Below are 25,954 nucleotides of genomic sequence, written 5' to 3'. Positions count from 1 at the left end.
GGCACCACCTATGGGGAAAATGTCTTGGATGGTAGGGAGATCTGTGCCCGTGATGGTGCTGGCTGAGTGTGCAGCCCTTTGCAGCCTCTTGTGACCCTGTGCATTGGTGCCTCCATACCAGGTTCTGATGCAACCAGTCAGAATGCTCTCCAACCTACATCTGCAGGGACTTGCTGGAGACTGTGGTGACGTGTCGATTACCAAGGAGCGACAGGTCGTACAGGCTCTGCTGCTAATGAGCACATTTTATTTCTGAGCAAAGTGCCCTCCAACAGGAAGCCCTGTCCAGGTAATTCCAACACCATTCAGGACAAAGCGGTCAAGTTGACCACCGTCCTTCTCAGCACCGTAATATTGTCTTCCTCCAGGACAGGTACTCTGTACCCTCCACAGAATTCAATGCCGTGACCTTGAGCACACCCAAGCGATCTATTCGTCTCTTCTGCTGGAGCCAGGGCAACTCCATCGGCATCTCCTGTAGCTACAGCTTCAAGCAGCACCCAAGAAGGGCAAGGGCAGTAAGTGCTTATGGGTCACTCACCATTCTGATCACCAATACCAGATCGTCATTGACACCCGCTTGCAATGCTGGGGCTCGCTGCCCCACAGAAAGTACCTCCCCCAAAACGTGGTGACGTTGCAGTAGTTGGCGTAACACTATCACAGTGCTGGCGGCTGGGTCCAATTCCGCCGCCGTCTGAAAGGAGTTCGTACGTTCTCCCCATGACCATGTGGGTTTCCTCCAGGTGCTCTGGTTTCCTCCCACAGTCCAAAGACGTATGAGTTGGTAGGTTAACTGGTCAGACGGGGTGTAATTAGGTGGCGCAGGCTCACTGGGCTGGTAGGGCCCGTTACCGTGCTGTATCTCTAAATAAAACATCCCTAGCGGTTCAGGGGGTTGGCATCACCCTTTTCTGGAGGGTAAATGCTGCCCTTGCTAATGATGTCCACAACATTAACAACGAGTGACAAGTAGACCTTAAGATGTAGGCGCCATTTGGCCCACCAAGCCTGTTCCGCCATTCAATCTTGGCTGTCCCTTCTGTACTTTTATTTACTCCTCTCTGCTCTGGTCCCGCTACTGATTGGGCTGCCAGAATGACACGGAACGCCTGTGAAGCTCTCCTTTTAAACGAGCGCCGCTGACCTATGCGAATCCCTCCTCGCTGTGCTCTGCTCCCGCCGCTGACTAGGCCTGTAATGCTCTCCTTTTAAACGAGCGCTGCCAACCTACGCGAATCCCTCCTCGCTGTGTGCTGCTCCCGCCGCTGAATAGGCCTGCGATGCTCTACTTTTAAACGAGCACTGCCAACCTGCGAGAATCCTCCTCTCTTGTGCGCTGCTCCTGCCACTGACTAGGCCACTGGAATGACCAAATCATTTAACTGGTAGAATGTGAGGAGAAAGGGAAATGAATGAGGGTGGAGAACAGTTGAGGAATGATTATTTGCATTTGCCGTCATGTGTGCTTTATGTTCCAGTGGGCAGACTACTAAACACATAATGAAGTGAGGTATGATGCAAATCCTCTGGTTTCTGTAGATAGAAACATCCTCCTCTCACTGAATATCACCTCTTCCTGAAGAATGAGAGATCTTGCTCCTTTACATACCAATCTTTACATCAATGTTCACTGTAGACTTCTACTGACTTCCTGTGAGTCACAGGCCTGGACCTGCTGTCTGCACTTTCTTGTTTTTACATCTAAGCTGGCAGCATCTTCCGTGGAACACTGGTGCCTGTACTTCCCTCGTCGGGATTTCACCAAAGGCCTGTTGACCAAACACGACGACAGCTTCTTTGGGAGTGTAATCTTGGCAGACACTTCATATTGGACCAGGATGAAAAGAGTCAACACTTCCATAATGAGAGTCTGTGTTGTTTTCGTTTTTCTGAGATGAAATAACAAAATGCTTCATGCCCTCAGTCATTGTTGGAAATTTCTACAATTAACACTGAAAATATACACTCCGTGGCCACTTTAGTAAGTACCTCCTAAACCTAATAAAGTGGCCACTGAATATATTTCAGTATGTTCGTGGTCTCTCCTGCACACCACTGTTGTAACATCTGGTTACTTGAGTTACAGTCACCTTCAGCTTGAACCAGTCTGGCTGTTCTCTTCTGTCCTCTCTCATTAACAAGGTGTTTTCACCCACAGAACAGGATTTTTTTTTTTTTGGTTTATCGCCCTATTCTTTGTAAACTCTGGAGACCGTTGTGCATGAAAATCCCGGAAATCAGCAATTCCTGAGATACTGAAACCACCCCATCTGGCACCAACAGTCGCTCCATGGTCACAGTCACTTAGGTCACATTCCTTCCCCATTCTGATGTTCAGACTGAGCAACAACTGAACCTCTTGACCATGTCTGCATGCTTTTATGCACTGTTGCTGCCACATGATTGGCTGATCAGATATTTGTATTAACAAGCAGGTGTACCTACTAAATAGCCACCGAGTTTATTTCACACGGATGACTTTTAGCTTGTTTTAAAGTATCAACGAGCTGAACTCATTACCAATTCCCTACCACTTACTTCTGTGTGTTTTCCTGCAATTGTATTTCAAGATAATGTAACACCCTGATTACGATTTTTACCGCTGTGCTGTAGGCATTTCATTTTAGCAGTTCTGTAAGAGCAGTCTGTTCTGCTTTCAGCTTGTTTGGGTTTGAGCCAAGCTGAGTGGTTTTGTTGTTCAACTTAGGAATGTGATGTCAGCCAGTCAGGATGGTGGAATTGGGAGAAAGTTCTAGAGAATGCTGGGTGGAGAGGTTTTGTGAGGACCACAGGTGTGGGTTGAGATCTTTTTTGGTGGGAGTTGGTAGAAGACGGGAGGGAAGATGACGGAGGATGCTGTTCCTGTTGCATGAGGTGCTTTGTGCAGATGAATGGCTTCAAGGAGGAAGGACCAGTACTCCTGTGGGGGAGCCCGTTTGTTCGAGATGGATTTCGAGCCACATTGGGAAGGTGGTGTGTGCTTTCACGCAGACTGATGGTTAGAGTGTGAGTTACAGGCAAGTTCAAGATGAGCTCCAACTTGTGTGCACATTTGACTGTTTAATTATAATAGGCTCTTTTTGCTCTTTTTCCTCCTTTTTTTTCTTTGACAACTATTTGGTTAAGTTAAAGTTCATAAATATACTTTCTTTATAATTGTATGCAGTGTGCAATCTTATTTCTTGCTGACGGGCAATTGCAAGGAGGTAGTGAATCACATAGCAGTCACTCAAACTGGGGTTTGGGTGGGTGAGATGTCCCAACCTTAAGGGTTTGGCGGGACCAAAGTCACATGCACCCTGGACATATGGAGTCTGAGAAAGGTGGGTTTCTTGCTGTGGAGTCCAGTGGCCGTTAGCGAGGGGCTAACGAGCCACATTTCCAGAGACACCCAGTAAAAAGGGGTTTCATTGTGGGGGCTTGTCTGGGATTGATTTTGTTAACCGCTCTGTGGTTGCCCTAAGAATTGATTAAGTGGGTTTTATGTTTAAGCCTGTGTTAAACTATTGGCTGGGAAAGTGATTACGATATGTGGTTATGCATGCCACAGGGATTAAGTGTCAGTGCGATTCAAAGAGATTACCTGTAAATCATGCTTGTGTTCAGAGTAGGGTGGATACCCGTAGTCCTGATGAATTGTTGATTAGGGTTTTAAGTGCTGTTGGAGTATTAGGGAAAGTTATGGTCATGGAGTGGCAATTTGTCTGTGCGGTGCGGAAAAATGAGTTAGTTCAGCTAGCGCTGACGTAATGGGAGTGGATCTGCCTGTTACCCTTGCAATACCCACAGAGGAGGGGTCATGGGCCATCCGAACTTTCAGAGAAGAGGGGAGATGGGTGAGGGTGCCAAGTTGAAAGTAGAGTTTCCCATAGCTGAGGACGGAGACTTTAAAGAAAAGTTGCTCTTGTTTCTGCAGAGTCAGGGGAAGGAGTTGTGAAAGGTCTACTGAGTCCTTCAGCTGTTGATTTAAATCCTGAACTCATGTTGGCTATTACATCGCTGGTTGATAAATGCAGAAGTATATCTGTGGAGAGCCAAAGTTATTGTAGGCTGGGAGTATTCTCTGGAGTCAAACCCACACCCGATGGGGAAAGAGAAGATGAGGTTTGGGCTGAGCGGACATCTCAGTCACTGGGAGAATGGCAGTACTCTGATAATATGAAAAGATTGAGACTGGTAGAGAGTTTAACGGGGCCGGCGCCTGACATACTGAGGTTCCTCAAGGCGGAAAATCTACTAGCCACATCAGCTAATTACCTGCAAGCTCTGGAAGGTGCTTTTAGCACTACTGGAAGTGTAGCTGACCTTTGGGTGAAGTTTAGGCACAGATTTCAGGGGGAAGGAGAGAAGTTGTCTGCCTGTACTTTCAGGTTGGAGAAGCTGCTGCACTGCTTGAGCCACAGAGGGGGCATTCAACTGCCTGAGAGAAATTGCTTGAGGGTGGAGCAAGTGGTGAAGGGCAGGCTGTCATGTGATGTGATTGCTCTACTTATTCGAACGACCCACAAGATGTGCCCTCCTCCATCTTTTACCGAGTTACTCGGAGAGGTTAGAGAGGAGGAAAACACGTTGGAGAAGCAGGAGGCTTCCGTCGGCAGGGCACTGTCCTCGGTAGTAGCCCTTGTTGCTACAGCGACCCCTGATTCTACACAAGCGGGGGTTTTGCAGGATGTTGAGAAAGATCTGGGAGCCGAGGTATTCCGGATGATGTTGGTTGGTGCTGCCACCAAGCCTGACAAGGCCAGTGTGAAGCCAGACCCACTGGTGGGGCCTACCAAGGCGAGGGCTGCTGCTGACCAGAGAAGTGACTGGTATTTTCTGTTACAGCTGTGGAGAAGATAGACATTTCCAGCGGGAGTGTGAAAGACAGCAAAAATCTTCACAAAGTAAATCAGCGGTTAATCAAACAGCGAAGGAAAGAGGTAAAACTACAGAGGGACCCAGTAAAGGAAGGGGCTGACTTTTCAGAGAGGATACATTCCCATCAGTGTATCAGGGAAAATACTAAAGTACCAAACACAATTCCTGAATGTTTCATGGGACCAAGCTATGATGTATCCATACAGATTGAAGGCATTTATGCTAGAGCCATACTTGACACAAGTTCTCAAGTTACTTGTCCCGCTTGGTGGCGCAATAACATCAGCGCCGGACTCCGGAGCGAAGGTTCCCGAGTTCGAATCCAAGTCAGGTTGAGTGTCGAGCTAGCAACTCGGCCTGGTAAAAATAAGAATAGCTTGCTATGGAAACACCGACAAAAGACGGTGCCCCGATAACTCCACTGCTGTGTTAAGGGCTATTCTTCTTCTCAAGTCACTTGGCTTTATAGATCCTTTTACAACCAGTATTTGACGCATTTACCATTGATGCCACTCAGTGTCCCTGAGACTCGGGGGCTTAGTACTGATGAGTACCTGTACGATGGTTACTTGTTGTTGAAGCTGAAATTTTCGGAAGTAGATGTTGGAGGAACTAAGACTATTGACACACCCATGTTGGTCTGCTGGGATCCGATTGAAAAGGGTGGGATTTCCATTCTTGTGGGGACAAACACTGCTGTTGTGAGAAGGCTCCTGGGAGCATGCAAGGAGAGAAATGGAGAGAACTGTTTGAAAACTTTGTCCACCCACCCTGTGTTCAGAGCTGCTTTTGAGAAGGTGCAAGTTCCTCCTAAGTGGGATGGTAAGCAGAAACCAAAAACTGTGTGGTACACCCAGTCTAAACCTGTCATGTTACGTCCTGGAGGGGTAGCTGGAGTGATAGGAACCCTGAATTTGCTGGAATGTCTGAGAAATGGAGAAGAAGCTTAACTGAGAAGATGTTGGGACACGAAGATGCGTTTTCTACTGATGAGTCTGACGTTGGTTATGCCAGGAGTACTTCCCACACCATTGGAGTGACCGAGGACACCCCTTTCCGAGAGAGGTCTCGCTGGTTAGCACCAACGGAGGGTGAGGATGTTTGGCTGCACCAGCTTAAACTGACGGAAGTTAAATTCAGTCATGGAGTGGGAGGACATGAGTCGCCGGAAGACATCAGTGATAGACAGGGAGGTGAACTCTCTAGTAGACAGGGTCACAGGGGGTGATTGAAGCTGGAGGAGCTGAAGGTGGGATAAGGAGGTCTCAAACCCCCAGAGAGGCTGGCCTGTGACGCACGGGGGGAACATCATCCATGTAGTGAGAAATTTCACTACCATTCATAAATAGATTGGAGCTCCTGACATCAGGAAATTCCTTTGAAAATCCTTGATGAGTTTCAAAGTCATGAGGACATGACTGTTTTAGCTGGGGGAGAGAGTGTAATGCCCTGGTTATGATTTTTACTGCTATGCTGTAGGTATTTGATTTTAGCAGCTCTGTAAGAGCAGTCTGTTCTGCTTTCAGCCTGTTAGGGTTTGAACTGAGATAAAGGGCTTTGTTGTTCGACTTAGGAATGTGGTGTCAGCCAATCAGGGTGGTGGAATTGGGAGAAGTTCTAGAGAACACTGGGCTGAGAGGTTTTGTGAGGAACATTGGTGTGGGTTGAGGTCTTTTTTGGTGGGAACTGGGAGAAGATGAAGGGAAGGTGGCTGAGGATGCTGCCCCTGTTGTACAAGGTGCTTTGTGCAGATGAATGGCTTCAAAGAAGAAGGACCAATACTTCCTCGGGAGACCCATTTGTTTGAGATGGATTTCGAGCGACATTTGGGAAGATGGTGTGTGCTTTCACGCAAACTGAGGGTCCAGCACGCGAGTTACAGACAACTTCAAGATGAGCTCCAACTTGCGTGCATATTTGACTGTTCAATTATAAAGGAGCCTTTTTGTTTTTTTTTTTTTTTTTTGCTTTCTTTTCTTTAATAACTCTGGTTAAGCTGACGTTCATAAATATACTCTCTTTATAATTGTATGCAGTGTATGATCTGTTATTTCTTGCCGACGGCGATTGCCAGGGGGCAGTAAATCACACAGCATTCACAGAAACTGGGGTAACTCGTGCATCGCAGTGACGCAGACCACAGCAACTGTGATTGGTCCGCTTGGTAGCGTCGCATTTCCTCCTACGCATTTCCAGTTGCTCTTCTCCGCCATGTCTGTACACTGATGCGAAATAAATGGTTGGAGACGATGAACCAAATCGTCAAATCTACCTGCCGACATCTGAAAGTATTTGAAATGCATTTCTTCGTCCTTGTCTCTCACGAAGAAACTCAACACAGTGGCATAGAAACCCCACCGCCAACTAGCGTTTTGGCAGTGAATTGCAGAGCGACGCAGATGCAGCATAGGGCTACGCAAAAGTATAAATCAGGCCAACGGTGTAGCCCGTATGCATAAGTATAAATCAGCCTTTACTCTGCTAGGGGTCTGTATTGGTGATCTCTCCCCCGAGCTTGTATGTGAGTCTGCTACATAGGTCAAAACTGCCAAGTGTACAGGAGGGCAGGGGTCACTTCTGCTCAGTGGACCATGGATCTTGTGTGGGTTCAAGATCATTATCTTCAGACATTCAGACCTCCAACGGCAGTAACGGGTGCGGCAGTTGGAGCATGTATTGTTTCAGTATGGTGGGATCTCTCTGTGTCTGTTGTGGGCAGAGTGTATCTGGAAGAGTGGTGGTGACAATCTTTGCTATGGTCAGATCGCTAGAAGTTTGAGTGTTACAGAAGGGCTGTACGAGTGTTTCAAAATGCGCGAATATCAGAATCACCGTCATATGTTGTGAAATTTAATAGCTTTATGGCAGCAGTACAATGAAGTACATGATAAATATAGAGGGGGAAAAAACTGAATTACAGTAAGAATATTTTTACTTTATAGTTTTGGTTCTCAGCTGCAGCAGGCTAAAGCGAGAATATTTGATGATTTCCATCATTTTTTGATGATTTCCATTGTTCAGCGCCCCGGAAGTTATTGGGGCTGGAGTGCTCTTTACCTGAGGTGATTGTTGGGTGGGTGATGGAGCAGTTGGATGTTTGTTGATGTATTCACTACCCACACCTAAGAGACGAATACATCTCTTCTGCTGGAGCCATGTCCTGGGAGCATCAGCTCTGGTCACCATCTCTCAAGGGCAGCATTTGATGTTGGGGCTTCTTTGGACTCTTGAGCCTGCAGGGTGGCCTGACCTCTGCTGTGCCTGCTTTGCAGTTGCCGGAGTTTGTGCAGGATAGTTTTGTTGGTATAGGTTTATTATCGGTACGTGTACCAAGGTACAGTGAAAAGCTTGCCCTGCATGCTATTCGTACAGCTCAGTTCATTACACAGTGTACTGAGGTAGAACATGTAAAGTCAAGTGAAATTTATTGTTATTTAACTACATACCTGTATATAGCATATATGGTGTATATAGAAACGAGACATTTCTTTAAACCAAGGTGTAAAGCACCGAAAGAAGCTGCAGAAGATCGTGAACACGGCGCAGCACATCACACAAACCAATCTTCCATCCTTGGACTCACTTTACACGGCACGCTGTCGAAGCAGTGCTGCCAGGATAATCAAGGACACGACCCACCCAGCCAACACACTTTTCATCCCTCTTCCCTCCGGGAGAAGGCTCAGGAGCTTGAAGACTCGTATGGCCAGATTTGGGAACAGCTTCCTTCCAACTGTGATAAGACTGCTGAACGGATCCTGACCCGGATCTGGGCCGTACCCTCCAAATATCCGGACCTGCCTCTCGGTTTTTTTGCACTACCTTACTTTCCATTTTCTATTTTTTATATATATGATTTATAATTTAAATTTTTAAAATTTACTAATTTTTACTATTTTTAATATTTAATATTTGTAATCCAGGGAGAGGGAAGCGCAGAATCAAATATTGCTGTGATGATTGTACGTTCTAGTATCAATTGTTTGGCGACAATAAAATATAAAGTATAACACACATTAATTTTTGAAGGTAAGGATAAAATCTACAGATGAATCACACATAAATAACAAACTAAAGTGCATTAATATTAAATAGAACAGAGTAACCAGTGACACTGCGAATAAGATGCGGCAGAGATTTCAGAAGCCTAATGGCCTGGGGGGCAACTGTTCTCATCCTGACCATTCTTGTCTTGATGCATCCGAGTCTCCTGCCTAATGGTAGAAAGTCAAAGAGGATGTTGGATGGATGGGTGGGATCCTTAATAATACTAAGACAGTCCTGATGAACGTCCCCAATGGAGGAAGAGAGACCCCTATGATGCTCTCAGCTGTTCTCACAGTCCTCTGTTGGGACTTACAGTCCGATGCTTGGCTGCTCCCATACCAGATGGAGATGCAACTTGTCAGGGCGCTCAGAGTGGTGCTCCTGTAAAGGGTCTCAGCCCGAAACGTCGACTGTACCTCTTCCTAGAGATGCTGCCTGGCCTGCTGCGTTCACCAGCAACTTTGATGTGTGTTGCTTAAGCTCGGAGGGGGTGGTGAGAGCTGTGTGTGCCTCAATCTTCTTAGGAGGTGGAAGCACTGCTGTGCCTTCCTGTTCAGGGAGGTGTTACTAAGGGACCAGGTGAGGTCATCCGTGATGGGAACTCTCAGGAACTTGGTGCACTTAACTCTCTCTATGGAGGAGCCATGCATTTGCAGAGGGGAATGGTTCATCTGCACCTTCCTGAAGTCCACAATGATTTCCTTTGTCTTCTCCACTTTCAGGCTTAAGTTGTTCTTCTCACACCAATCCACCAGCCGCTTCACTTCCTCTCTACTCTGTCTCATCATTATTCTTGATGAGGCCAACCACTCTTGTGTCATCAGTAACTTGATGACACGGTTTGAGCTGGATCCTTCGGTACAGTCAAACATCAGCGGCGGGCTGAATACAGCGCCTTGGGAGTGCCAGTGCTCAGTGTAATGGGACTAGAGATGTTGCTGCACACACAGACTGACTGTGGCCTTACTGTTAAGAAGTCCAGTATCCAGCTGCAGAGGGAGTTGTTGAGACCCTGCGAGGACAGTTTCCCCACCAGTTTAAAATAATAAAGCAGAATGAAGTGTGAAAGCTGCCAAGCTCCAGTGCAGGTAAACCAAGTGCAAGATCGCAACAAGTTAGATTGAGGCCCAGAGTCCATCTTGTCTTGCAATAGGTCTGTTTGAGGATAACAGTGGGCTAGAAGCTGTCCTTGAGCATGTGAAATGTGCTGTTAGGCTTTTGCATCTTCTGTGTGATGGGAGGAGGGAGAATGTCCCTAAGACATGAGGGCAGAATTAGGCCATTCGACCCATTGAGTGGGCTCCACCATTCCGTCATGGCTGATCCATTTTTCCTCCCGGCCTCCATCTCCTGCCTTCTCCTTGTGCCCAGGTTGGGTGGGGTCTTTGATTATTTGGCTGCTCTACTGAGGCGTTGAGAAGTATAGATGCAGTCCATAGAGAGTAGCCGGTCCCTGAAGTTGCTCATGGTTTGAATGTACATTGTGGACAAGACCTTGTTTGCAGTTGGTGGTTGGCCCAGACCCAGTGGGCCGAAGGGCCTGTTTCCATTGACTCTGTGAAATTGCAGTTGTGTGCATTAAAATCCTGCCCCTCAGATAGAGTCATTTTAGTATTAACCTTGCTGAGTTGTACTAGTAATGAAAAGCGATATTTGCCTTATGGAAGATGTTTGAAAATGATTCCTTAACACTGGTGTATAACTGGGATCACGGCTGGGTAGCTTTCCTTGTCCAAGTGCTAAGCTGAGAGCATTCCAGCATTCCTCCTTGTGACGTGGCAGGGAAATGCTTTTCGCAGTTACCCTAGGCTTTTAAAAAAAGAAACAAATACGAGCATCAGCAGGAAGTCTGCAGTTCAAAACACCATGCCTGTGTATTAAAGTATGAAAACCATTAACTTTTTGGGCTTGACTGCTTCAAAGCAAATGGCCAGACATGAAAGAAATTCTCCAGGAGAAATAGAGCCATTTGATGAATGATGTTAATATCATGATTAATTCGATAGCCAGGTCAATTAGAACCACAGTTGCTATTTTCTATTTTTGGTTCTTAATCAAAGGGAAAGACAGTTATTCACATTTTTAGCATTTGCAGTTAAATTCCCTTATTTTTCTTCTTATTAGCCAATGAAGTGACATGCATCATGAAGCCCATTTGGTTTAAATTCAGCTCTGTTTTCCTGGTTTGTGTAATGCTTGTTTGACCAACACCAGTGCTGTTCATGGTCTTGTGATCCTATTGCTTTAAATTTAAATTCCGTGTCATCATCTTCAGATCACTTCTAACCTCACTGAATTCTTCTCCAGTCTTTCATGTTTCTGGCTCTCTGACCTTTGGCCTTTGACTTATTCCACTCGCTTGTGCTCTATTGGCTGCAGAGCCCTTGGTCAACAAGGCCTTTTCCTCCCCACCCCAAACTTCTAAGCTCATCCCTTCAAGGAACCTTTTTGGTCCTTGTGTCATAGCTTTAGACTCCTGTATCCTGCCTTAAACATTTTCCTTTTTTTGACTCTTTTTTTTTCACTCCTCCCCCCCCCCCATCACCGCTAGCCCTCCCTATCACTAATGCAGTGATGATGGTATGTTTTTATTTCTAAAATCTCTCACTATGTGCAGTGTTTGTCATGAGGGTGGGGTTTGAATGTTCCTGGGATTTTTACTTGTGCTTGCTGTGCAGATCTAGAACATAGATTGGTACAGCACAGTATGGGCCTTTTGGCCTACGATGTTGTACTGACCGATATAAATCTACCCAAATCTAACCTTCCCTCCTTCACAGCCCATAACGCTCTTTTTTTTTTTTTTGGCATCCATTTGCCTGTCTAAGAGTTCCTTAAATGTTTCTCACGTTTCAGCCTCAACACCATGCTTAATAGTGCTAATTTAAAGATTAACTTTTTGTTTGTCACACGTACAGTGAAGTGCATCGTTTGTGTCAAGTCAGGACTGTGGTGGGCAGCCCGAAGTGTCACCACCGATTCACTAACCTTGACTGTGCGTCTTTGGAACGTGGGAGGAAACCAGAGCACCCGGAGGAAACCCACGAGGTCTCGGGGAGAGTGTACAAACTGCTTGCAGACTGTAATGAGAATGGAGTCCCGACTTGTCGCAGGCGCTGCATCCGCGTTATGCTGACCGCTACGCTACTGTACCGCCCCGAATCACTAATGAATAGCCCATGACGCCAAAGATCGGCCTTTATTGTGTGGGGAGAGGTTTGGGATTCCTGTGTGGTGATGCGAATCTCTGACTGGGGGAGCCCGGGGATTCCTGTGGGGAGTACAGCGAGGGCTGGAAAACGCCCGTAAAGCTTGCCTGAGTAACTACAGCAAAAGTGGCTCCTCTTCCCACTGCTGATACTGCAGGCAGGATCCATCCCCCCCCCCCCAGACATTGAGATAAGTGACTCCCTTACTGCTTTCATCCTTATTGGGTACAGTTTGTTGGAGACTTTTGCTCAGATTTCTAACGTTGCACCAGGTTTTGCTAAACATTGCAAGCTGGTGGAGGTTGGCATTTCAAGTATAGTCAGTGCTTTTAAGCTGCCCATTGGCATGGGTTAGGTTCTGATTTTACCTTTCCTATGTCTGAATTTACCAATGAAACTGCAAGTGTGGGGAGGGAGGGGAAATTTTAACTGTCACTTTGTTCTCAAATTCAGTAATGTTCTTCAACCTTTGCACGTGTCAACTAATGATTAACACATAATTAAGCATTTTTGGTCTGTGTTTGTGTTGGGAATACAGAGGCAAGTGTTGGGATTGTTTTGTGGAAACTGGGCACTATCTAAGCATTACCTCTGTTTAGTAATTCACTACTAAGGCTACGTCTACACTACACCGGATAATTTTGAAAACGCCGGTTTCGAGTAAAAACGATAGGCGTCCACACTAAACGTTTTTCAAAATATCTCTGTCCACATTAGACGGATATTTGGGCGAATTTCCTCCTACTGGGCATGCGCAGGACACACAGAAAACAAGCGAAGAGGAAACGATATACTTGGTGCGCGTTTGTCCAGTTACAGAGTAGAAAAACTTAAAAGGAACTGCTCTTGGCTCTCGTACAGGATGACTTAAAACTAAAAAAAAACGAATGCTGGAGCGTATGGAGGCAACCGACAGGGAGCTCACAGACAGTATGACCCGGCTGATGACGAACATTGAAAAACTGACTAGCTCTGTTGCATTAATAAAGCACCTTGTTAAATATATAAAACATGTCTGCATCAGTGTTATCTTGTATATCCATACAATGTTACATTAGGTTGTTACACAAATATTGTCAGAGAAGTACTTGCATAAATAGGTAAACCATCTTCATACGAGCAAGGACAGAAAACAGGGCAAAGTGAGTATACTTATTTATTCAGTAAGCTATGGGTCAAAGTATTTGGTGAGTACATTTCTAACTCTTCTGGCTTCAGTCTCGTTGCCATCTGTTCTGAAATTGTTAGGTTCTGCGAAGTGCAGAATCAATTATCTATGTGATGATTGTACACTCTAGTATCAATTCTTTGGCGACAATAAAGAAGTAATAATAAGAAGAAAACAATGAAATGCCGGGCTGTCGCCATCTGTTCCGGCACGTCATAACAGTGGTTTTAAAAAGCTCTGGTTACCCCGTACACACTGCAACAGATATTAGGCGTTTTCAGATTTATTCACTCTGGAGACCGTTCTGAAAATCTCTGTTTTCGGGGGCTGAAAACGCCGTTTCAGTGTGGACAGAGGATCAAAACGAAGAGAAAAGGCTTCGTTTTCAAAATTATCCGGCGTAGTGTAGATGTAGCCTAAATTATCTTGGCGAGACTTGTACAAGCCTTCCCGTTTGCAAAGCCTCATTTGGTAGTTTTGACACTGTTCTGTCAGGGCATTGTCTTAGACCCAATCCCATAATCACTTGGTTGGTTAATGTGCCATGAGATTAAAAGTAAAGACTGTGTGGGCATTGGTGGACTCTGTTTAAATTCATCTGCAACAACTCCACAAGTGAAGCAGTCCTTGTCTATGTGAAACAAGGCCTGGACAACGTTTGGGGCTGGACTAATAGGTGACAAATAACATTTGAACCACTGAGGTGCTTTTCAGTAACAATCTGTAATTGGCAGTTAGCGTAATGCTGTCACAGTGCCTGCAACCCGGGTTCAGTTCTGCTGCCTGCGAGGAGTTTGTACGTTCTCCCAAACATCACACGTTTCCTCAGGTGATCTGCTTTCCTATCACATTCCAAAGATGTATGGGTTGGTAGGCCAATCACATGGGTGCAATTGGGTGGCATGGGCTTGTTGGGCCACAAGGCCTTGTTGCTGTTCTTCGCTCAAAGGTTTGTCTGTCATTTGTTTTTTTTAAATCTATCTTTTCTAATAACCAGTTTTAGAATTGACGTCCCAATAAACATGACACAGTAAACCCTTACTGCAGGAGGTGCATTTAGCAGCAGATAATTCGCATTTGCTGCAAGCAACCAGGTGGTATAACGCACTCCACCGGGAACTACAAGAGCAGTAAGTCAGATATTGAATTGGCCATCAGCTGACAGTCGTCTAGGATAAATGTGGGGAGTTGGTCTCTGAAGTCTAAAGGCAAAAGCCAAGCAGATCTTCCGATCCAAACTGCAGTAGCTGAAGGGGGAGTTGCCTCAGACAGGTGGTGAATAGTATTCAGACTACTTTTGGAAGCAGTTTTACATAACCCTAAAGGAAAAAGTACGGCTCCTTGGCAGGAGAAAGGGTAAGCACGGTTGCCACTGATGGTTGTAATGGAATGCGTCACACCGGTCTGCATCTTTATTGTTTTTCTTTCTCTGGTTGTTTACAGTGCACCGTGCAGGTAAAACTGGAACTAGGCCATCGAGCCCAGCTTCGGAAAAAGCCGACTAATGAAGGATTCACCCATGACTGGATGGTGTTTGTTAGAGGACCAGAGCAGAGCGATATTCAGCACTTTGTGGAAAAGGTGGTTTTCCGGTTGCATGAAAGTTTTCCAAAACCTAAACGGGGTGAGTGGAGCTTTTTAATAAGTGTTTACAACATCTGCCTTGTGTCTAAAATCGCTTTGCTAATTTCCCCCCACCCCAGTGATTCTTGTTTCTAGGATTAAGATAACTGGCACTGAAGAAAGTTTTAAGGAAGCACCTGTAGCATTCAGTCAAAATTGTTGGGGTTGGTTACGTGGGACAAAACTATAAGCTAATTTCCAATGTTTCTTTGGTTCCTCAAATAATGGTGACTGTCAGCCTCGGTGGTGCTGACAGGAATTGCTGGTGCTCATGTATGCACCCTCCTTAGGACAAGCTTTTTATTCCACAATTCTTGTGATTGCAGTCAGTAGATCGTGAAAGATGTGGTCTTTTGTTTAATGATCAATTTGTCCACAATAAATCTGCTTTCAAGTGTTTGCCTTGCTGCCTGGATCTCTTCTCAAGTCCTATTCACTCATCACCCTTGTGCTCTGTGTCCTAGACCCCTCTACAGTCCACCTAAGGCCTTGAAAATAATGTATGAAATCTTAGTGCTTGCACCTCTCTGTGGCCATTACAACCTCTCTCTGCAACCACCTTCTGTAGGACTGTAACCCTCCTGTCTCCCCCAATTATTTCTCCTCTTCCCCCACCTGCACACTACAATATGCCTTGAGTAATGAATGTAACCAATGCCTTAACCCTGTGCTAACCCCTTTCAGCCTCCACTCCTTCAAGATGTTCTTCAAGGTCTGCTTCTTTGCCCAAGATTTTGATTAAAAGTCATGTCTCTAATATCTTGATGCCAGTTTTGTGTCTGGCTTGACTCCTATGAGGTCCCTTTTGGATATTTTAATAAACTTGTCATCTCATACAATATTTGTTTCCTTCTGTTGTGTGGTTCTCTGTATTTCCCTTTTTGTTTCTTGTCCCCATTTCATGAGGCCTTTTATTTTCTCTTCCGTTGTACATCTCCCTCAGGTTTTCACCCTTTTATTTCTGTGCCCGCGCCTAATTTGTCTTTTCTCGCTGTCCCGTTGTTTATCATTTTGTTCCGTAATGTCTTGCTCTTCCTCCACAAACTGCTGAGAGTGCATTTATTATCAAAGTACATGCGCTGTGTTCAGGCTTGAGATTCGTCTTGCAGGCAGTCATGAAACTAACGCAAGAGAAGCAACACACACAGAATGCTGGAGGAACTCAGCAGGCCAGGCAGCATCTGTGGGAAAGAGTACAGTCGACGTTTCGGGCTGAGACCCATCATCGGGACTCAATCCCTTTTTAAAAAGAAAACCCACACAACAAAAGCTGTCAACGTGGAGCCTGTCCAGGAGTCCAGTGGCCACAGGGCAACAACTGGCTGTGTGGGACCCCAGGCTCCTGCACCTCCCGCCCAATGGTAGTAGCGGGAAGAGAAAGGAGACTGGTCAAATGCAGGCAGACAGTACTGAGCACCTGTTCATTTTCTGTGCTTATCCTCGACGATCTTAATCTTGCTCAACGCTTTAATCAGCACAGAGTAATGGAGCCGACCACGGGTTCACGTTTTTCCCTTGGGCCTCGGTGAAGTGTCCATCCCCAGAGATGGCCGCCCCGGGTGTGCTGGCGCTCTCGAGAGTCTAGTTCGCAGAATGCCCCAGGAGATCGCAAAAGCACCAGATCGTTTAGCTGACATCCTTAAAAGGAAATGTACAGACTGCAGCGAGCGCAGTTCAGAAGAAGTACATTTAGAAGGTGAAAAATAACTAGTAGTTTTGTGAGCTGCCTGCAACACGTTGCTGTTGATCACTGGCACCATCTTGTTACCCCCCTTGCATCCCAAGCCGCATCTGATGTTTTGCCATCAGCAGTTCATCATCTGGCTCTCATGATCACCTACCCTACCCTTTTTTATACTTCCACCCATTCTTCTGCCTCCTCTTGACTATATGATGAAACTCTAGTGTTACCCGTGACTAAGTTGGCAACAGTGTCATTGCCAGGTACTCATCTCACTCAGAAACGTAAGGACAAACTTCAGCTGATATTCCAGTGGATTACTGGGGGAGCACTACATTTTTCAGGGAATTATCTTTTGGAAATGTTAAGCGGACATTCTGATTGTTTTCTTAGTCAGATATAATAGGTCCTAAACCTGGTGAGATCTCCTGATGTCCTGAGTATTGTTTATCTTCTGCTCAACATGTCAAGGATCAAGATGATTCAATTATTGTTTTTCTCTTTGGGAGCTTGTTGTTCACACTATGGCTGTTGTGTTCTCTTCAGTGGTTCTGTGTTGGTACTTCAAAGGTACTGCAAAGCATTTTGGGATATCTAAAAGGCACTATAAGAATATAACATTTTCTTTAGATCGTGTTGGTTTCCACCTACTTTTCCATGCTAGTCCTTATCCGAGTCTGTCAAAAAAAAATCACCGCAGGGCTTGATTGTGCCACTGTCTGTGAAGATTTTGTCCGTTCTTCCTGTGACCACGTGGGTTTCCTCCGGGTGCTCCGGTTTCCTCCCACAGCCCAAGACATACCAGTTGGTAGGTTAATTGTTCATTGTAAATTGTGCTGTGGTTAGGCTAGGGTTAAATTGGGGGTTGCCGGGCAGCGCAGCTTGAAGGGCTGACTCCATGCTGGATCTCAATAAATAAATACATTTCAGAGTGACTTAAGTATCAAACCATCTTATTAAAAGCCTTGCGTAACTTGATGTTCTCCCCTCCCACACCCCCCAATCACCTGATGGCCCCTTTATTTTGTAAACTTCCTTTGGGAGCATTCAAAGCTTTTGCTTTTTCAAAGTCTTGAGTTGAAGTTCACAGCAGGTCTTGATCCAGCTCTTTTAAAAGTACCTGTTGGGTCTGAACCAACTCTTTTACTGAGGAAGACCAAAGGGGTTTGCACCCCAGTATGAGGCCATTCATTCCTCCATAATAATGTCAAACCAAAACTGCTGTTCCTGTTCTGTAGTGTTGGATCTTCAGTGATTTATCCAGATAGTGATGAGGGTTTCTGTCTTCACCGTCAGTAAGTTCCAGATCTCTACTTTTTCATCTTCTATCAAATCCATCCCCTCTACTTACTGCTCTCTTGCTTCAAGTGACCACTATTTGTGGAGAAGCAAGTTCATTTTTCAACTTCTGACCCAGATCAAGGATTGTGAACATACTGACCATGCCCTTAGATCCTAGATCCATTCACCTTACTTTAAGAAACACAAACAAAATGCTTGAGGAACTCAGCAGACCAGGCAGCATCCGTGGAGAAGAGTATAGTCAATGTTTTGGGCCGAAACACTTTGACAGGACTGGTACAGACAACATTTTGGGCTGAAACCCTTTGACAGTTACAAAACACCTGAAGCATCACACGCAAAATGCTGGAGGAGCTCAGCAGGCCAGGCACCACGTCTAGAATACCTGAAGTTGTGTACTCAACCAGGCTTCTTGGATAGCTGAGTACAAAAATCTTTCAAATCTGTCATCACACCTTCTGAGGAGGATCATCATCATCATTACATGCCATGTCATGTGACATGGGCGATCGTGGTCTTATTACCGTGATTGTTCTGTGCAGATTTTTTCTACTGCAATGGTTTGCCATTGCCACCTTCTGGGCAGTATCTTTACAAAATGGGTGACCCCAGCCATTATCAATACTTTTCAGAGACTGGTGTCAGTGGTCACATGACCAAGGCTTGTGATGCGTACCAGTTTCTCATATGACCATCTACCACCTGATCCGGTGGCTTCACGTGACTCTGGTCAGGGGAGGGGTGAAGCGGGCGCTACATTTTGCCCTACGGGTGACCAGGCTACCAGAGGAAAGGAGCACCTTAGGCCTCCTGTGGCAGAGACGTATCTCCACCTACGGAGGATAAGGGCAGAGAATGAGTGGGATGCCGCTACCTGCAACTTGAACACCATCTTAACTTGGAAATCCCAGATCTCACTAGCCAACATCCCAACGATGGTTCAGGAAGGTAACCCCCCTTCACCCCAATGCAATAAATACTGGCTTACTATAGATGTCCAGCACCTTGAAAAATGAGAAAATAATGAATATTTACACCTCTTTCCTGCACCAATGTTTTCTGTTCTCTATCCTTCAGCCTTAGTTTACCTTGTCTCAGATTATTATCTAAATGGGGTCAAGTTAGGAAGAGGGGAAGAACAACGAGATCTAGGTGTTCTTGTACGTCAGTCACTGAAAACAAGCATGCAAATACAGCAGGCAGTGAAGAAAGCTAATTGCATGCTGTCCTTCACAACAAGGGGAATTGAGTATAAGAGCAAAGAGGTCCTTCTGCAGCTGTACAGGGCGCTGGTGAGACCACACTTGGAGTACTGTGTGCAGTTTTGGTCTCCAAATTTGAGGAAGGACATTCTTCCTATTGAGGGAGTGCAGCATAGGTTCACAAGGTTAATTCCCGGGATGGCGGGACTGTCATATATCGAAAGATTGGAGCGACTGGGCTTGTATACTCTGGACTTTAGAAGGTTGAGAGGGGATCTTATTGAAACGTATAAGATTATTTAGGGATTGGACACGCTGCAGGCAGGAAGCATGTTCCCGCTGATGGGCGAGTTCAGAACCAGAGGCCACAGTTTAAGAATAAGGGGTAGGCCATTTAGAACGGAGTTGAGGAAAAACTTTTTCACCCAGAGAGTGGTGGATATGTGGAATGCTCTGCCCCAGAAGGCTGTGGAGGCCAAGTCTCTGGATGTTTTCAAGAAAGAGATGGATAGAGCTCTTAAAGATAGCGGAATCAAAGGTTATGGGGATAAGGCAGGAACTGGATACTGATTGTGGATGATCAGCCATGATCACCGTGAGTGGCGGTGCTGGCTCGAAGGGCCGAATGGCCTACTCCTGCACCTATTGTCTGTTGTCTTGTATTTGATTATGGCTCAATGACATCTACGTACCAAGGCACCAGATGGCAGAAGCTATCATAGCATTGAAGAAATGTGCGAGTGAGCAATGGAAGTTCTAAATGCTGAGGTTTGGGAATGGGGGGGGGGGGTTGTGGTGGTGGGAGTTAGCCTACGTGACTCTCTTTCACTGATTGTAGAACAGCCCCCTTCTGAACTTTTACTTTTTACGACTAATCACTGTTTGTACTTCAAAAGGATAGCAACGATGGACAGAGTGGAATTTAATGATTAGATAACATCGGAACAAGTGCCAGAAAAGAATGTTTAATTGTCACGCAAGCAAGTGTAAAGGACATGAGCATGGGAATTCACTTTTTTTCCCACTAATATGCAGCTCAAAATTGATATTCTATTTTCCTTCAAATTTCCAAGTCATTGAAATGTTTTACCAACTATCTTTTGTTGTGAGTCACTTTTATTATTTCAAAAACATTTTTGTAAATGTTCAGTACTCTGCAAAAGTGCTAGGCTCGTATAATCAAGACTTTTGCACAGTACTGTAGGAACTTTATGTATTGTACTGCACCGCTGCAAAAAAAAAAAAGCAGATTTTATGACATCTGTGAGTGATGATAAACCTGATTCTGATATGGGTCTCTATTGTGGACTGAGAGTGGGAAGGAGACAGGGAGAAGCCAGTCATGGTTGGGAAAAGGGGAAGGGAGCTGGAAGCACCAGAGAGATTCTGTAATGACCAATAAACCAGTTGTTCAGAATCAAATGACCTTGCCTGGTGTCTCAGGGCTGGGTGTGTCTGCACCCATACTAACCCCTGCCTTGTGTCCCATACCACCAAGTTCAGGAACAGTTATTACCCTTCAACCATCAGGCTCTTGAACCCGTGTGGATAACTTCACTCACCTCAACTTTGAACTGATTCTACAACCAATGGACTCGCATTTAAAGATTCTACAGCACATGCTTTACTTATTTCCTTTATTCTTTTTATTTGTACAATTTGTCTTCTGCTCATTAGTTGTTTGTCCAACTTTGTGTTGGTTTTTCATTCATCTGTATTTCTTTGTTCTACTGTTAAAGCTTGTTAATTTCAGGGTAGAATATGATGATGTATATGTACTTTAATAATTCATTTACTTTGAGCTTTGTTCTTCTCGTTCTGCATTGTAAGAGGGAATGGATATGAAGGAGAAGCTTGGAGGTAAAGAGCCCACCAACTCAGAATCCTCCAATATTATCTGATCGAGAGCCTGCTCCTTGGAGCAGGATGAGATGTGATTTATGCTTCTCCTTCTAAAAGAACATAAGAAATAGGAGCAGGAGTAGGCCAGCTTGCCCGTTGAGCATGCTCCACCATTCAATAAGATCATGGCTAATCTGACCATGGACTCATCTCCACCTGCCTACTGTGCAAAAATCTGTCCAACCTTGTCTTAAATGTATTTACTGAGGTAGCCTCCATTGCTTCATTGGGCGGAGAATTCCACAGATGGAGCACATAATTCCATGGCCATGAGAAAGTGGGTGATACTGTAATGTCCTCACAGATGGATGTATTAAGGATCTGTGAAACCACCTGTGGCAGTGTGTATGACAGCATAACCCACTGGAGCATTCCACAGCATTGGATAACAGGGTGCAGAAGAGTTTGGACCAGCCCAGGTTCTCTGTCCTGTTCCCCAATGTATCTGACTGTGAGGTATTGGCAATCTGGTTCAGAGGCACCAAGATGTGCAACTAGAATTCCCAGGAGCAGACAGGCAAAGTTAAAAGAAAATTGGAACTGAGGTAACGGCACTCCCTCTTGACGAATGGCAAGAATGTGGTCATCACGTGTGAGGCGTTCTTGGTATTGCTGTACTTGGTGCCCATACCTTGCTCCTCCACCGCAGCAGTCACCTGAGCCATTTTCAGTTTCATCTGTGGATCCAAGATGATCCAAGGTCACAAAACACAAGTCCCCAGACAACAGGACTGGGTGAATGATGTGCCTCGTGTACGTGCAGGGGTTCTACCTGTCTCTGGTGTTGTGAAAGATGGAGCCGGCCACGTTGCCTCTCTATACTGCCTTCAGTGAGGACAGATGCACGTTTGACCTCCCTTCAACAAGTCTACAGTCAGTTCTTTAGCCTTTTATGATGTCGAGCACAAGATTATTCTGACACCAGGCAAGCATTTGACCTGTCCACCGCCTGGTCACCCTTGTAACCGGAGAGATTTTCAATACCAGTGCAGTTGCCTGTGCACTGCGTACTTCGGAGTATGACAGAGGAACCTGTCCTGGACCATATAAGAGCAATGGTATCTGTGGTTGAACATCCCTAAGGCACTTGGGAGGCCTAGCTGTCATTAAGAACCACCCCAACTCCCACTCAATGCTTTCTGACTCTGGCTTCTAATCACTCTTATACATTCATATAAATATGAGGGGCAAACCTTGGCGCACGTGCCTAAGTGCAAAGAATTTTGGCGTGCACTGCTGCTCTTAATCCCCACCCACAATAAGAAAAATACATAATGATTATCTTTACTGTCAAATGAAGCAAGGAATGGGTTTTTTTTTACAACCCAAGAACAGTGAAATATTTTCACAGGAAACATTTCATACTGGCTTGGCACCAGCTAGAAGGTTATGGAGAGCACGTTGACATTTGGATGGTATGTTTTGAAATCCTCGCAGATCTGGTGTACTCATCAGTATTTGGATAGTAAACGGTTGGGCCAGTTGGCAATGGCTTTGCTTTGCTTATATTTTTCTGTTGTTTGTGAGTGAACACTGGGTATTCAGTGATTAAAAACAGTAAATATTGCAATCCATTGCTTTACAAAGCTGCTCTATTTGGAGGCAAAAATGTGTTGACTTAAGAAAATGTTGAAAGAGATTTGTTAGTGACTGGGCCGAAACATAAAAATCCAGACAATGAGGTTCTGAAATTCCATTCCCGAGACTTTCAACTGTCTGAAAAATCTTGCAAAGGCAATGTTAGCACTGTTTTTATCCATATATTTATGTGAGTCATTAGTTTCAGTGATGAACTTGGTCAGGTCTAATTATAGGAGACTTGCTGATAAAACTAGTTCTATGTGGATAGCTCTCTAAAGAACCAAATACAAACCGGATATAAAATATTTATTATCGTTAGTGCAGAACAAAAGTCTCACTGAGAGTAAAGTGTGTTTCTTTTCCTTTTACTAGATTTTTTTTAATGATTGTGCATTAAAGCTTATAATTTCACATTCACATTTATTATGTGAGGTGCAATAATATTTAAAAATAAAGTTATTTAGATTGAGGACACTCAGTCCTCGTTTATTGTCATTTAGAAATGCATGCATTAAAAAATGATACAATGTTCCTCCAGAATAATATCACAAGAAACACAGGACAAACCAAGACTAAAACTGACAAAACCACATAATTATAACATATAGTTACAACAGTGCAAAGCAATATCGTAATTTGATAAAGAGCAGACCATGGGCACGGTAAAAAAGAAATCTCAAAGTCCCAATACCCTCCTCATCTCACACAGACGGTAGAAGGGAGGAACTCTCCCTGCCATGAACCTCCAAGCGCTGCAAACTTGCCGATGCAGCACCATTGGAAGCACCCGACCGCAGCGGACTCTAGTCCTTCCGAAAACTTTGAGCCTCCGACCAGCCCTTCGACACCGAGCACTATCTCTGTCGAGCGCTTTGACCCTGCCCTGGCCACCGAGCAACAAGCAAAGCCGAGGACTCGGGGCCTTCTCCTCCGGAGATTTCGGACCACACAGTAGCGGCAGCGAAGCAGGCATTTCAGAAGTTTCACCAGATGTTGCTCTGTGCTCTCACCTCTGTCTCCATCAAATCAGGATTGTGCACGGCACCCTACTTGACAAATAACAGACATCACCACCGGAGTGGTTGCTGCGAGCTGCGTTGCGCTGCCATCTTCTCCTCTCCTCCTTGTTCACCTCCTTGATTGTCTTTTAAAATTAATTTTTGAACAGGTTTTCTAAAATGCGTGATTTATTTCAATCTGTCTCTGAGTGTCAAATCAAAATATTTGATGTATTTCAATGAATCCATGTAATAAGCTACAGCATTTGTCCTTTTTCCTGAAATGTCCACAATTATTCCAGGAGGAGAAGATAGCAGCACGCCGTGCGCACACAGCTCTCCGGTGAAAATGATATTGTATCCGTTAAATAGGGGCCGTGGACAATTCTGATTTGATGGAGACAGACGTGAAAGCACAGAGGAACATCTGGAGAAATTTCTGAAATGCCGGTTCGCTGCCGCTGTTACTGGGCGATAGAGAACCTTCTGGAGGGAAGGCCCCAAAATCCCCGGCTTTGCCTGCTGCTGGCGACCGAGATTGAGGTCGAATCGTTCGGATAGAGACTGTGCTCGGTACTCGGTGTCGGAGGGCTGATCGAAGGCTCGAAGTTTTCGGATGACTCAGAGTCGGACTGTGGTCGGGCATGGCGGGGAGAGTTTTCTTCCTTTTCCTGTCTGCGTGAGATGTGGGACATTCGAGAGACTTTGAACTTTTTTACTGTGCCATGGCCTGTTCTTTATCAAGTTATGGTATTATTGCACTGTTGTAACTATATGTTATAATTATGTGGTTTTTTTTTTAGTTTTTTTCAGTCTTGGTCTGTCCTGTGTTTTGTGATATCACACCAGAGGAATATTGTATCATTTCTTAATGCATGCATTACTAAATGACAATAAAAGAGGACTGCGTGTCCTCATAATCTAATCTAATCTAAATTATTGTTCCAATTTATTAAACAGTGATGACCCCTGCTCAAAATTAGCATGGCATGCAAGAGAAATTTGTAAATGATTCTCACCAATTTAGGCATGAACTCTTTCAAAACAGCTTGTCACTTCTCCTCTATACAATCATCTATGCATTCTCATCTCACAGTAATAAGCACAACACACAACCCATGCGTAATTCTGATTTTTAAGATTGCACGAAGCATAAAAATTTAGAGAAATACTTAGTTACTGCAGGAGAAAGCAGAGGATACCTGATGTTCACAACACTTAGCATGATAACTTGAATTTGGCGCCTGAGGCATCGCATGAAACTAACATGCGATCAATACGTAGCACAGTTTTTATGTATGGTTTCGATGCATGTGACTGTTTAATAGCATGCTGGCTTGCTGAGATTCTTCTGGCTGACAAATGCAAAAACCTCTTGCAGAACATCTTGCAACAATTCGCACACTACAACAGCTCTCACTGTGTTTGACATTAATCATATCTGTTCCAAATGGGTGTTTTGCTTAGTTGCATGCACCAGATTTTTTTTAAGTAGGCATAGTAGATAAAAGCCACCCAGACAACCACTCTTAGCACATCATTTTATCTGTTTCTGCATCTTTAGCTCTAACCCCTGACCTGGAGTTAACTGTACTGTCTTTTCTTGAAGGCCACAAAAAAAGCATCAGCTGTTTTGCTGCTTCATTACCACTTCTAACACAAACTACTGCAATTTCTCCTGCTCATTTATCACCATCAACCAACGAAAGCTCCTGGAGATACCACTGGTGCCAACCTGTCCCTTTCTCCAGTTTGAATCTTAATCCAAAAGACAAATCTCCTGTGTCTTGGATATTCTGCTCTTTGTAATATCTCTCCTGTTGAATGGACTTGTGTGATCCGGTTCTTCATTCTGAATCTTATTCCTCATCCATCACCTGCTCTTTGGAAAGTTATTTAACAAATGAGCCATCAAACACCAAGATTAAAGATCTTCCAAATGTAGGAAGAATTTAAAGAATTTGCCTGGTTCCAAGTTTTGCTTTAGTCTTGCATGTGAAACAAGTCTCGGGGAATTTGATCATTACTTGGGATCACATGGGGAACCTAAAATGGAGTTTCCAGTCCCTTGCAGTCTTGCATCACTGAGTAATTTTGACTAGGTTCTGTTATCCGTACTGCGGTAGGCTTGAGTAATTGGCCCTCCTTGTTCTAGTGTACCACTTTTGCATTGGGCTAATGCTCCTCATTCTCACGTCATCCTTGGAAACTGAGTTGTTGGTATGAGCCAATGCCTCCCTCATAATAAATGTGAACAGCCAATGATATCTTCCTTTATGCACACACAGAGCCTGACTGCATTTGCCTATTTTACAAGGTCTATGCATAATAGTCCTCAGTTAAAATTAGTAATGTCCCCAGGTACCTATTTCAAAGGG

General features: G+C 44.8%; 1 protein-coding gene across 1 annotated transcript in view; it reads left to right on the top strand.

The window, feature by feature from the left end:
• Positions 1–25,954, top strand: part of LOC140188309 (protein ENL-like) — a 126,902-nt gene that overhangs the window by 43,743 nt on the left and 57,205 nt on the right. Inside the window, exon 2 of the mRNA XM_072244428.1 lies at positions 14,731–14,911. Coding sequence (XP_072100529.1) covers positions 14,731–14,911 — 181 coding nt within the window. The remainder of the gene's footprint in view (positions 1–14,730; positions 14,912–25,954) is intronic.

Source organism: Mobula birostris, chromosome 26, assembly GCF_030028105.1.
Source record: "Mobula birostris isolate sMobBir1 chromosome 26, sMobBir1.hap1, whole genome shotgun sequence".
Lineage (NCBI taxonomy): Eukaryota > Metazoa > Chordata > Chondrichthyes > Myliobatiformes > Myliobatidae > Mobula > Mobula birostris.
The sequence above is the reverse complement of the archived record's forward strand: the minus strand, read 5'-3'. Positions and strand labels throughout refer to the sequence as shown.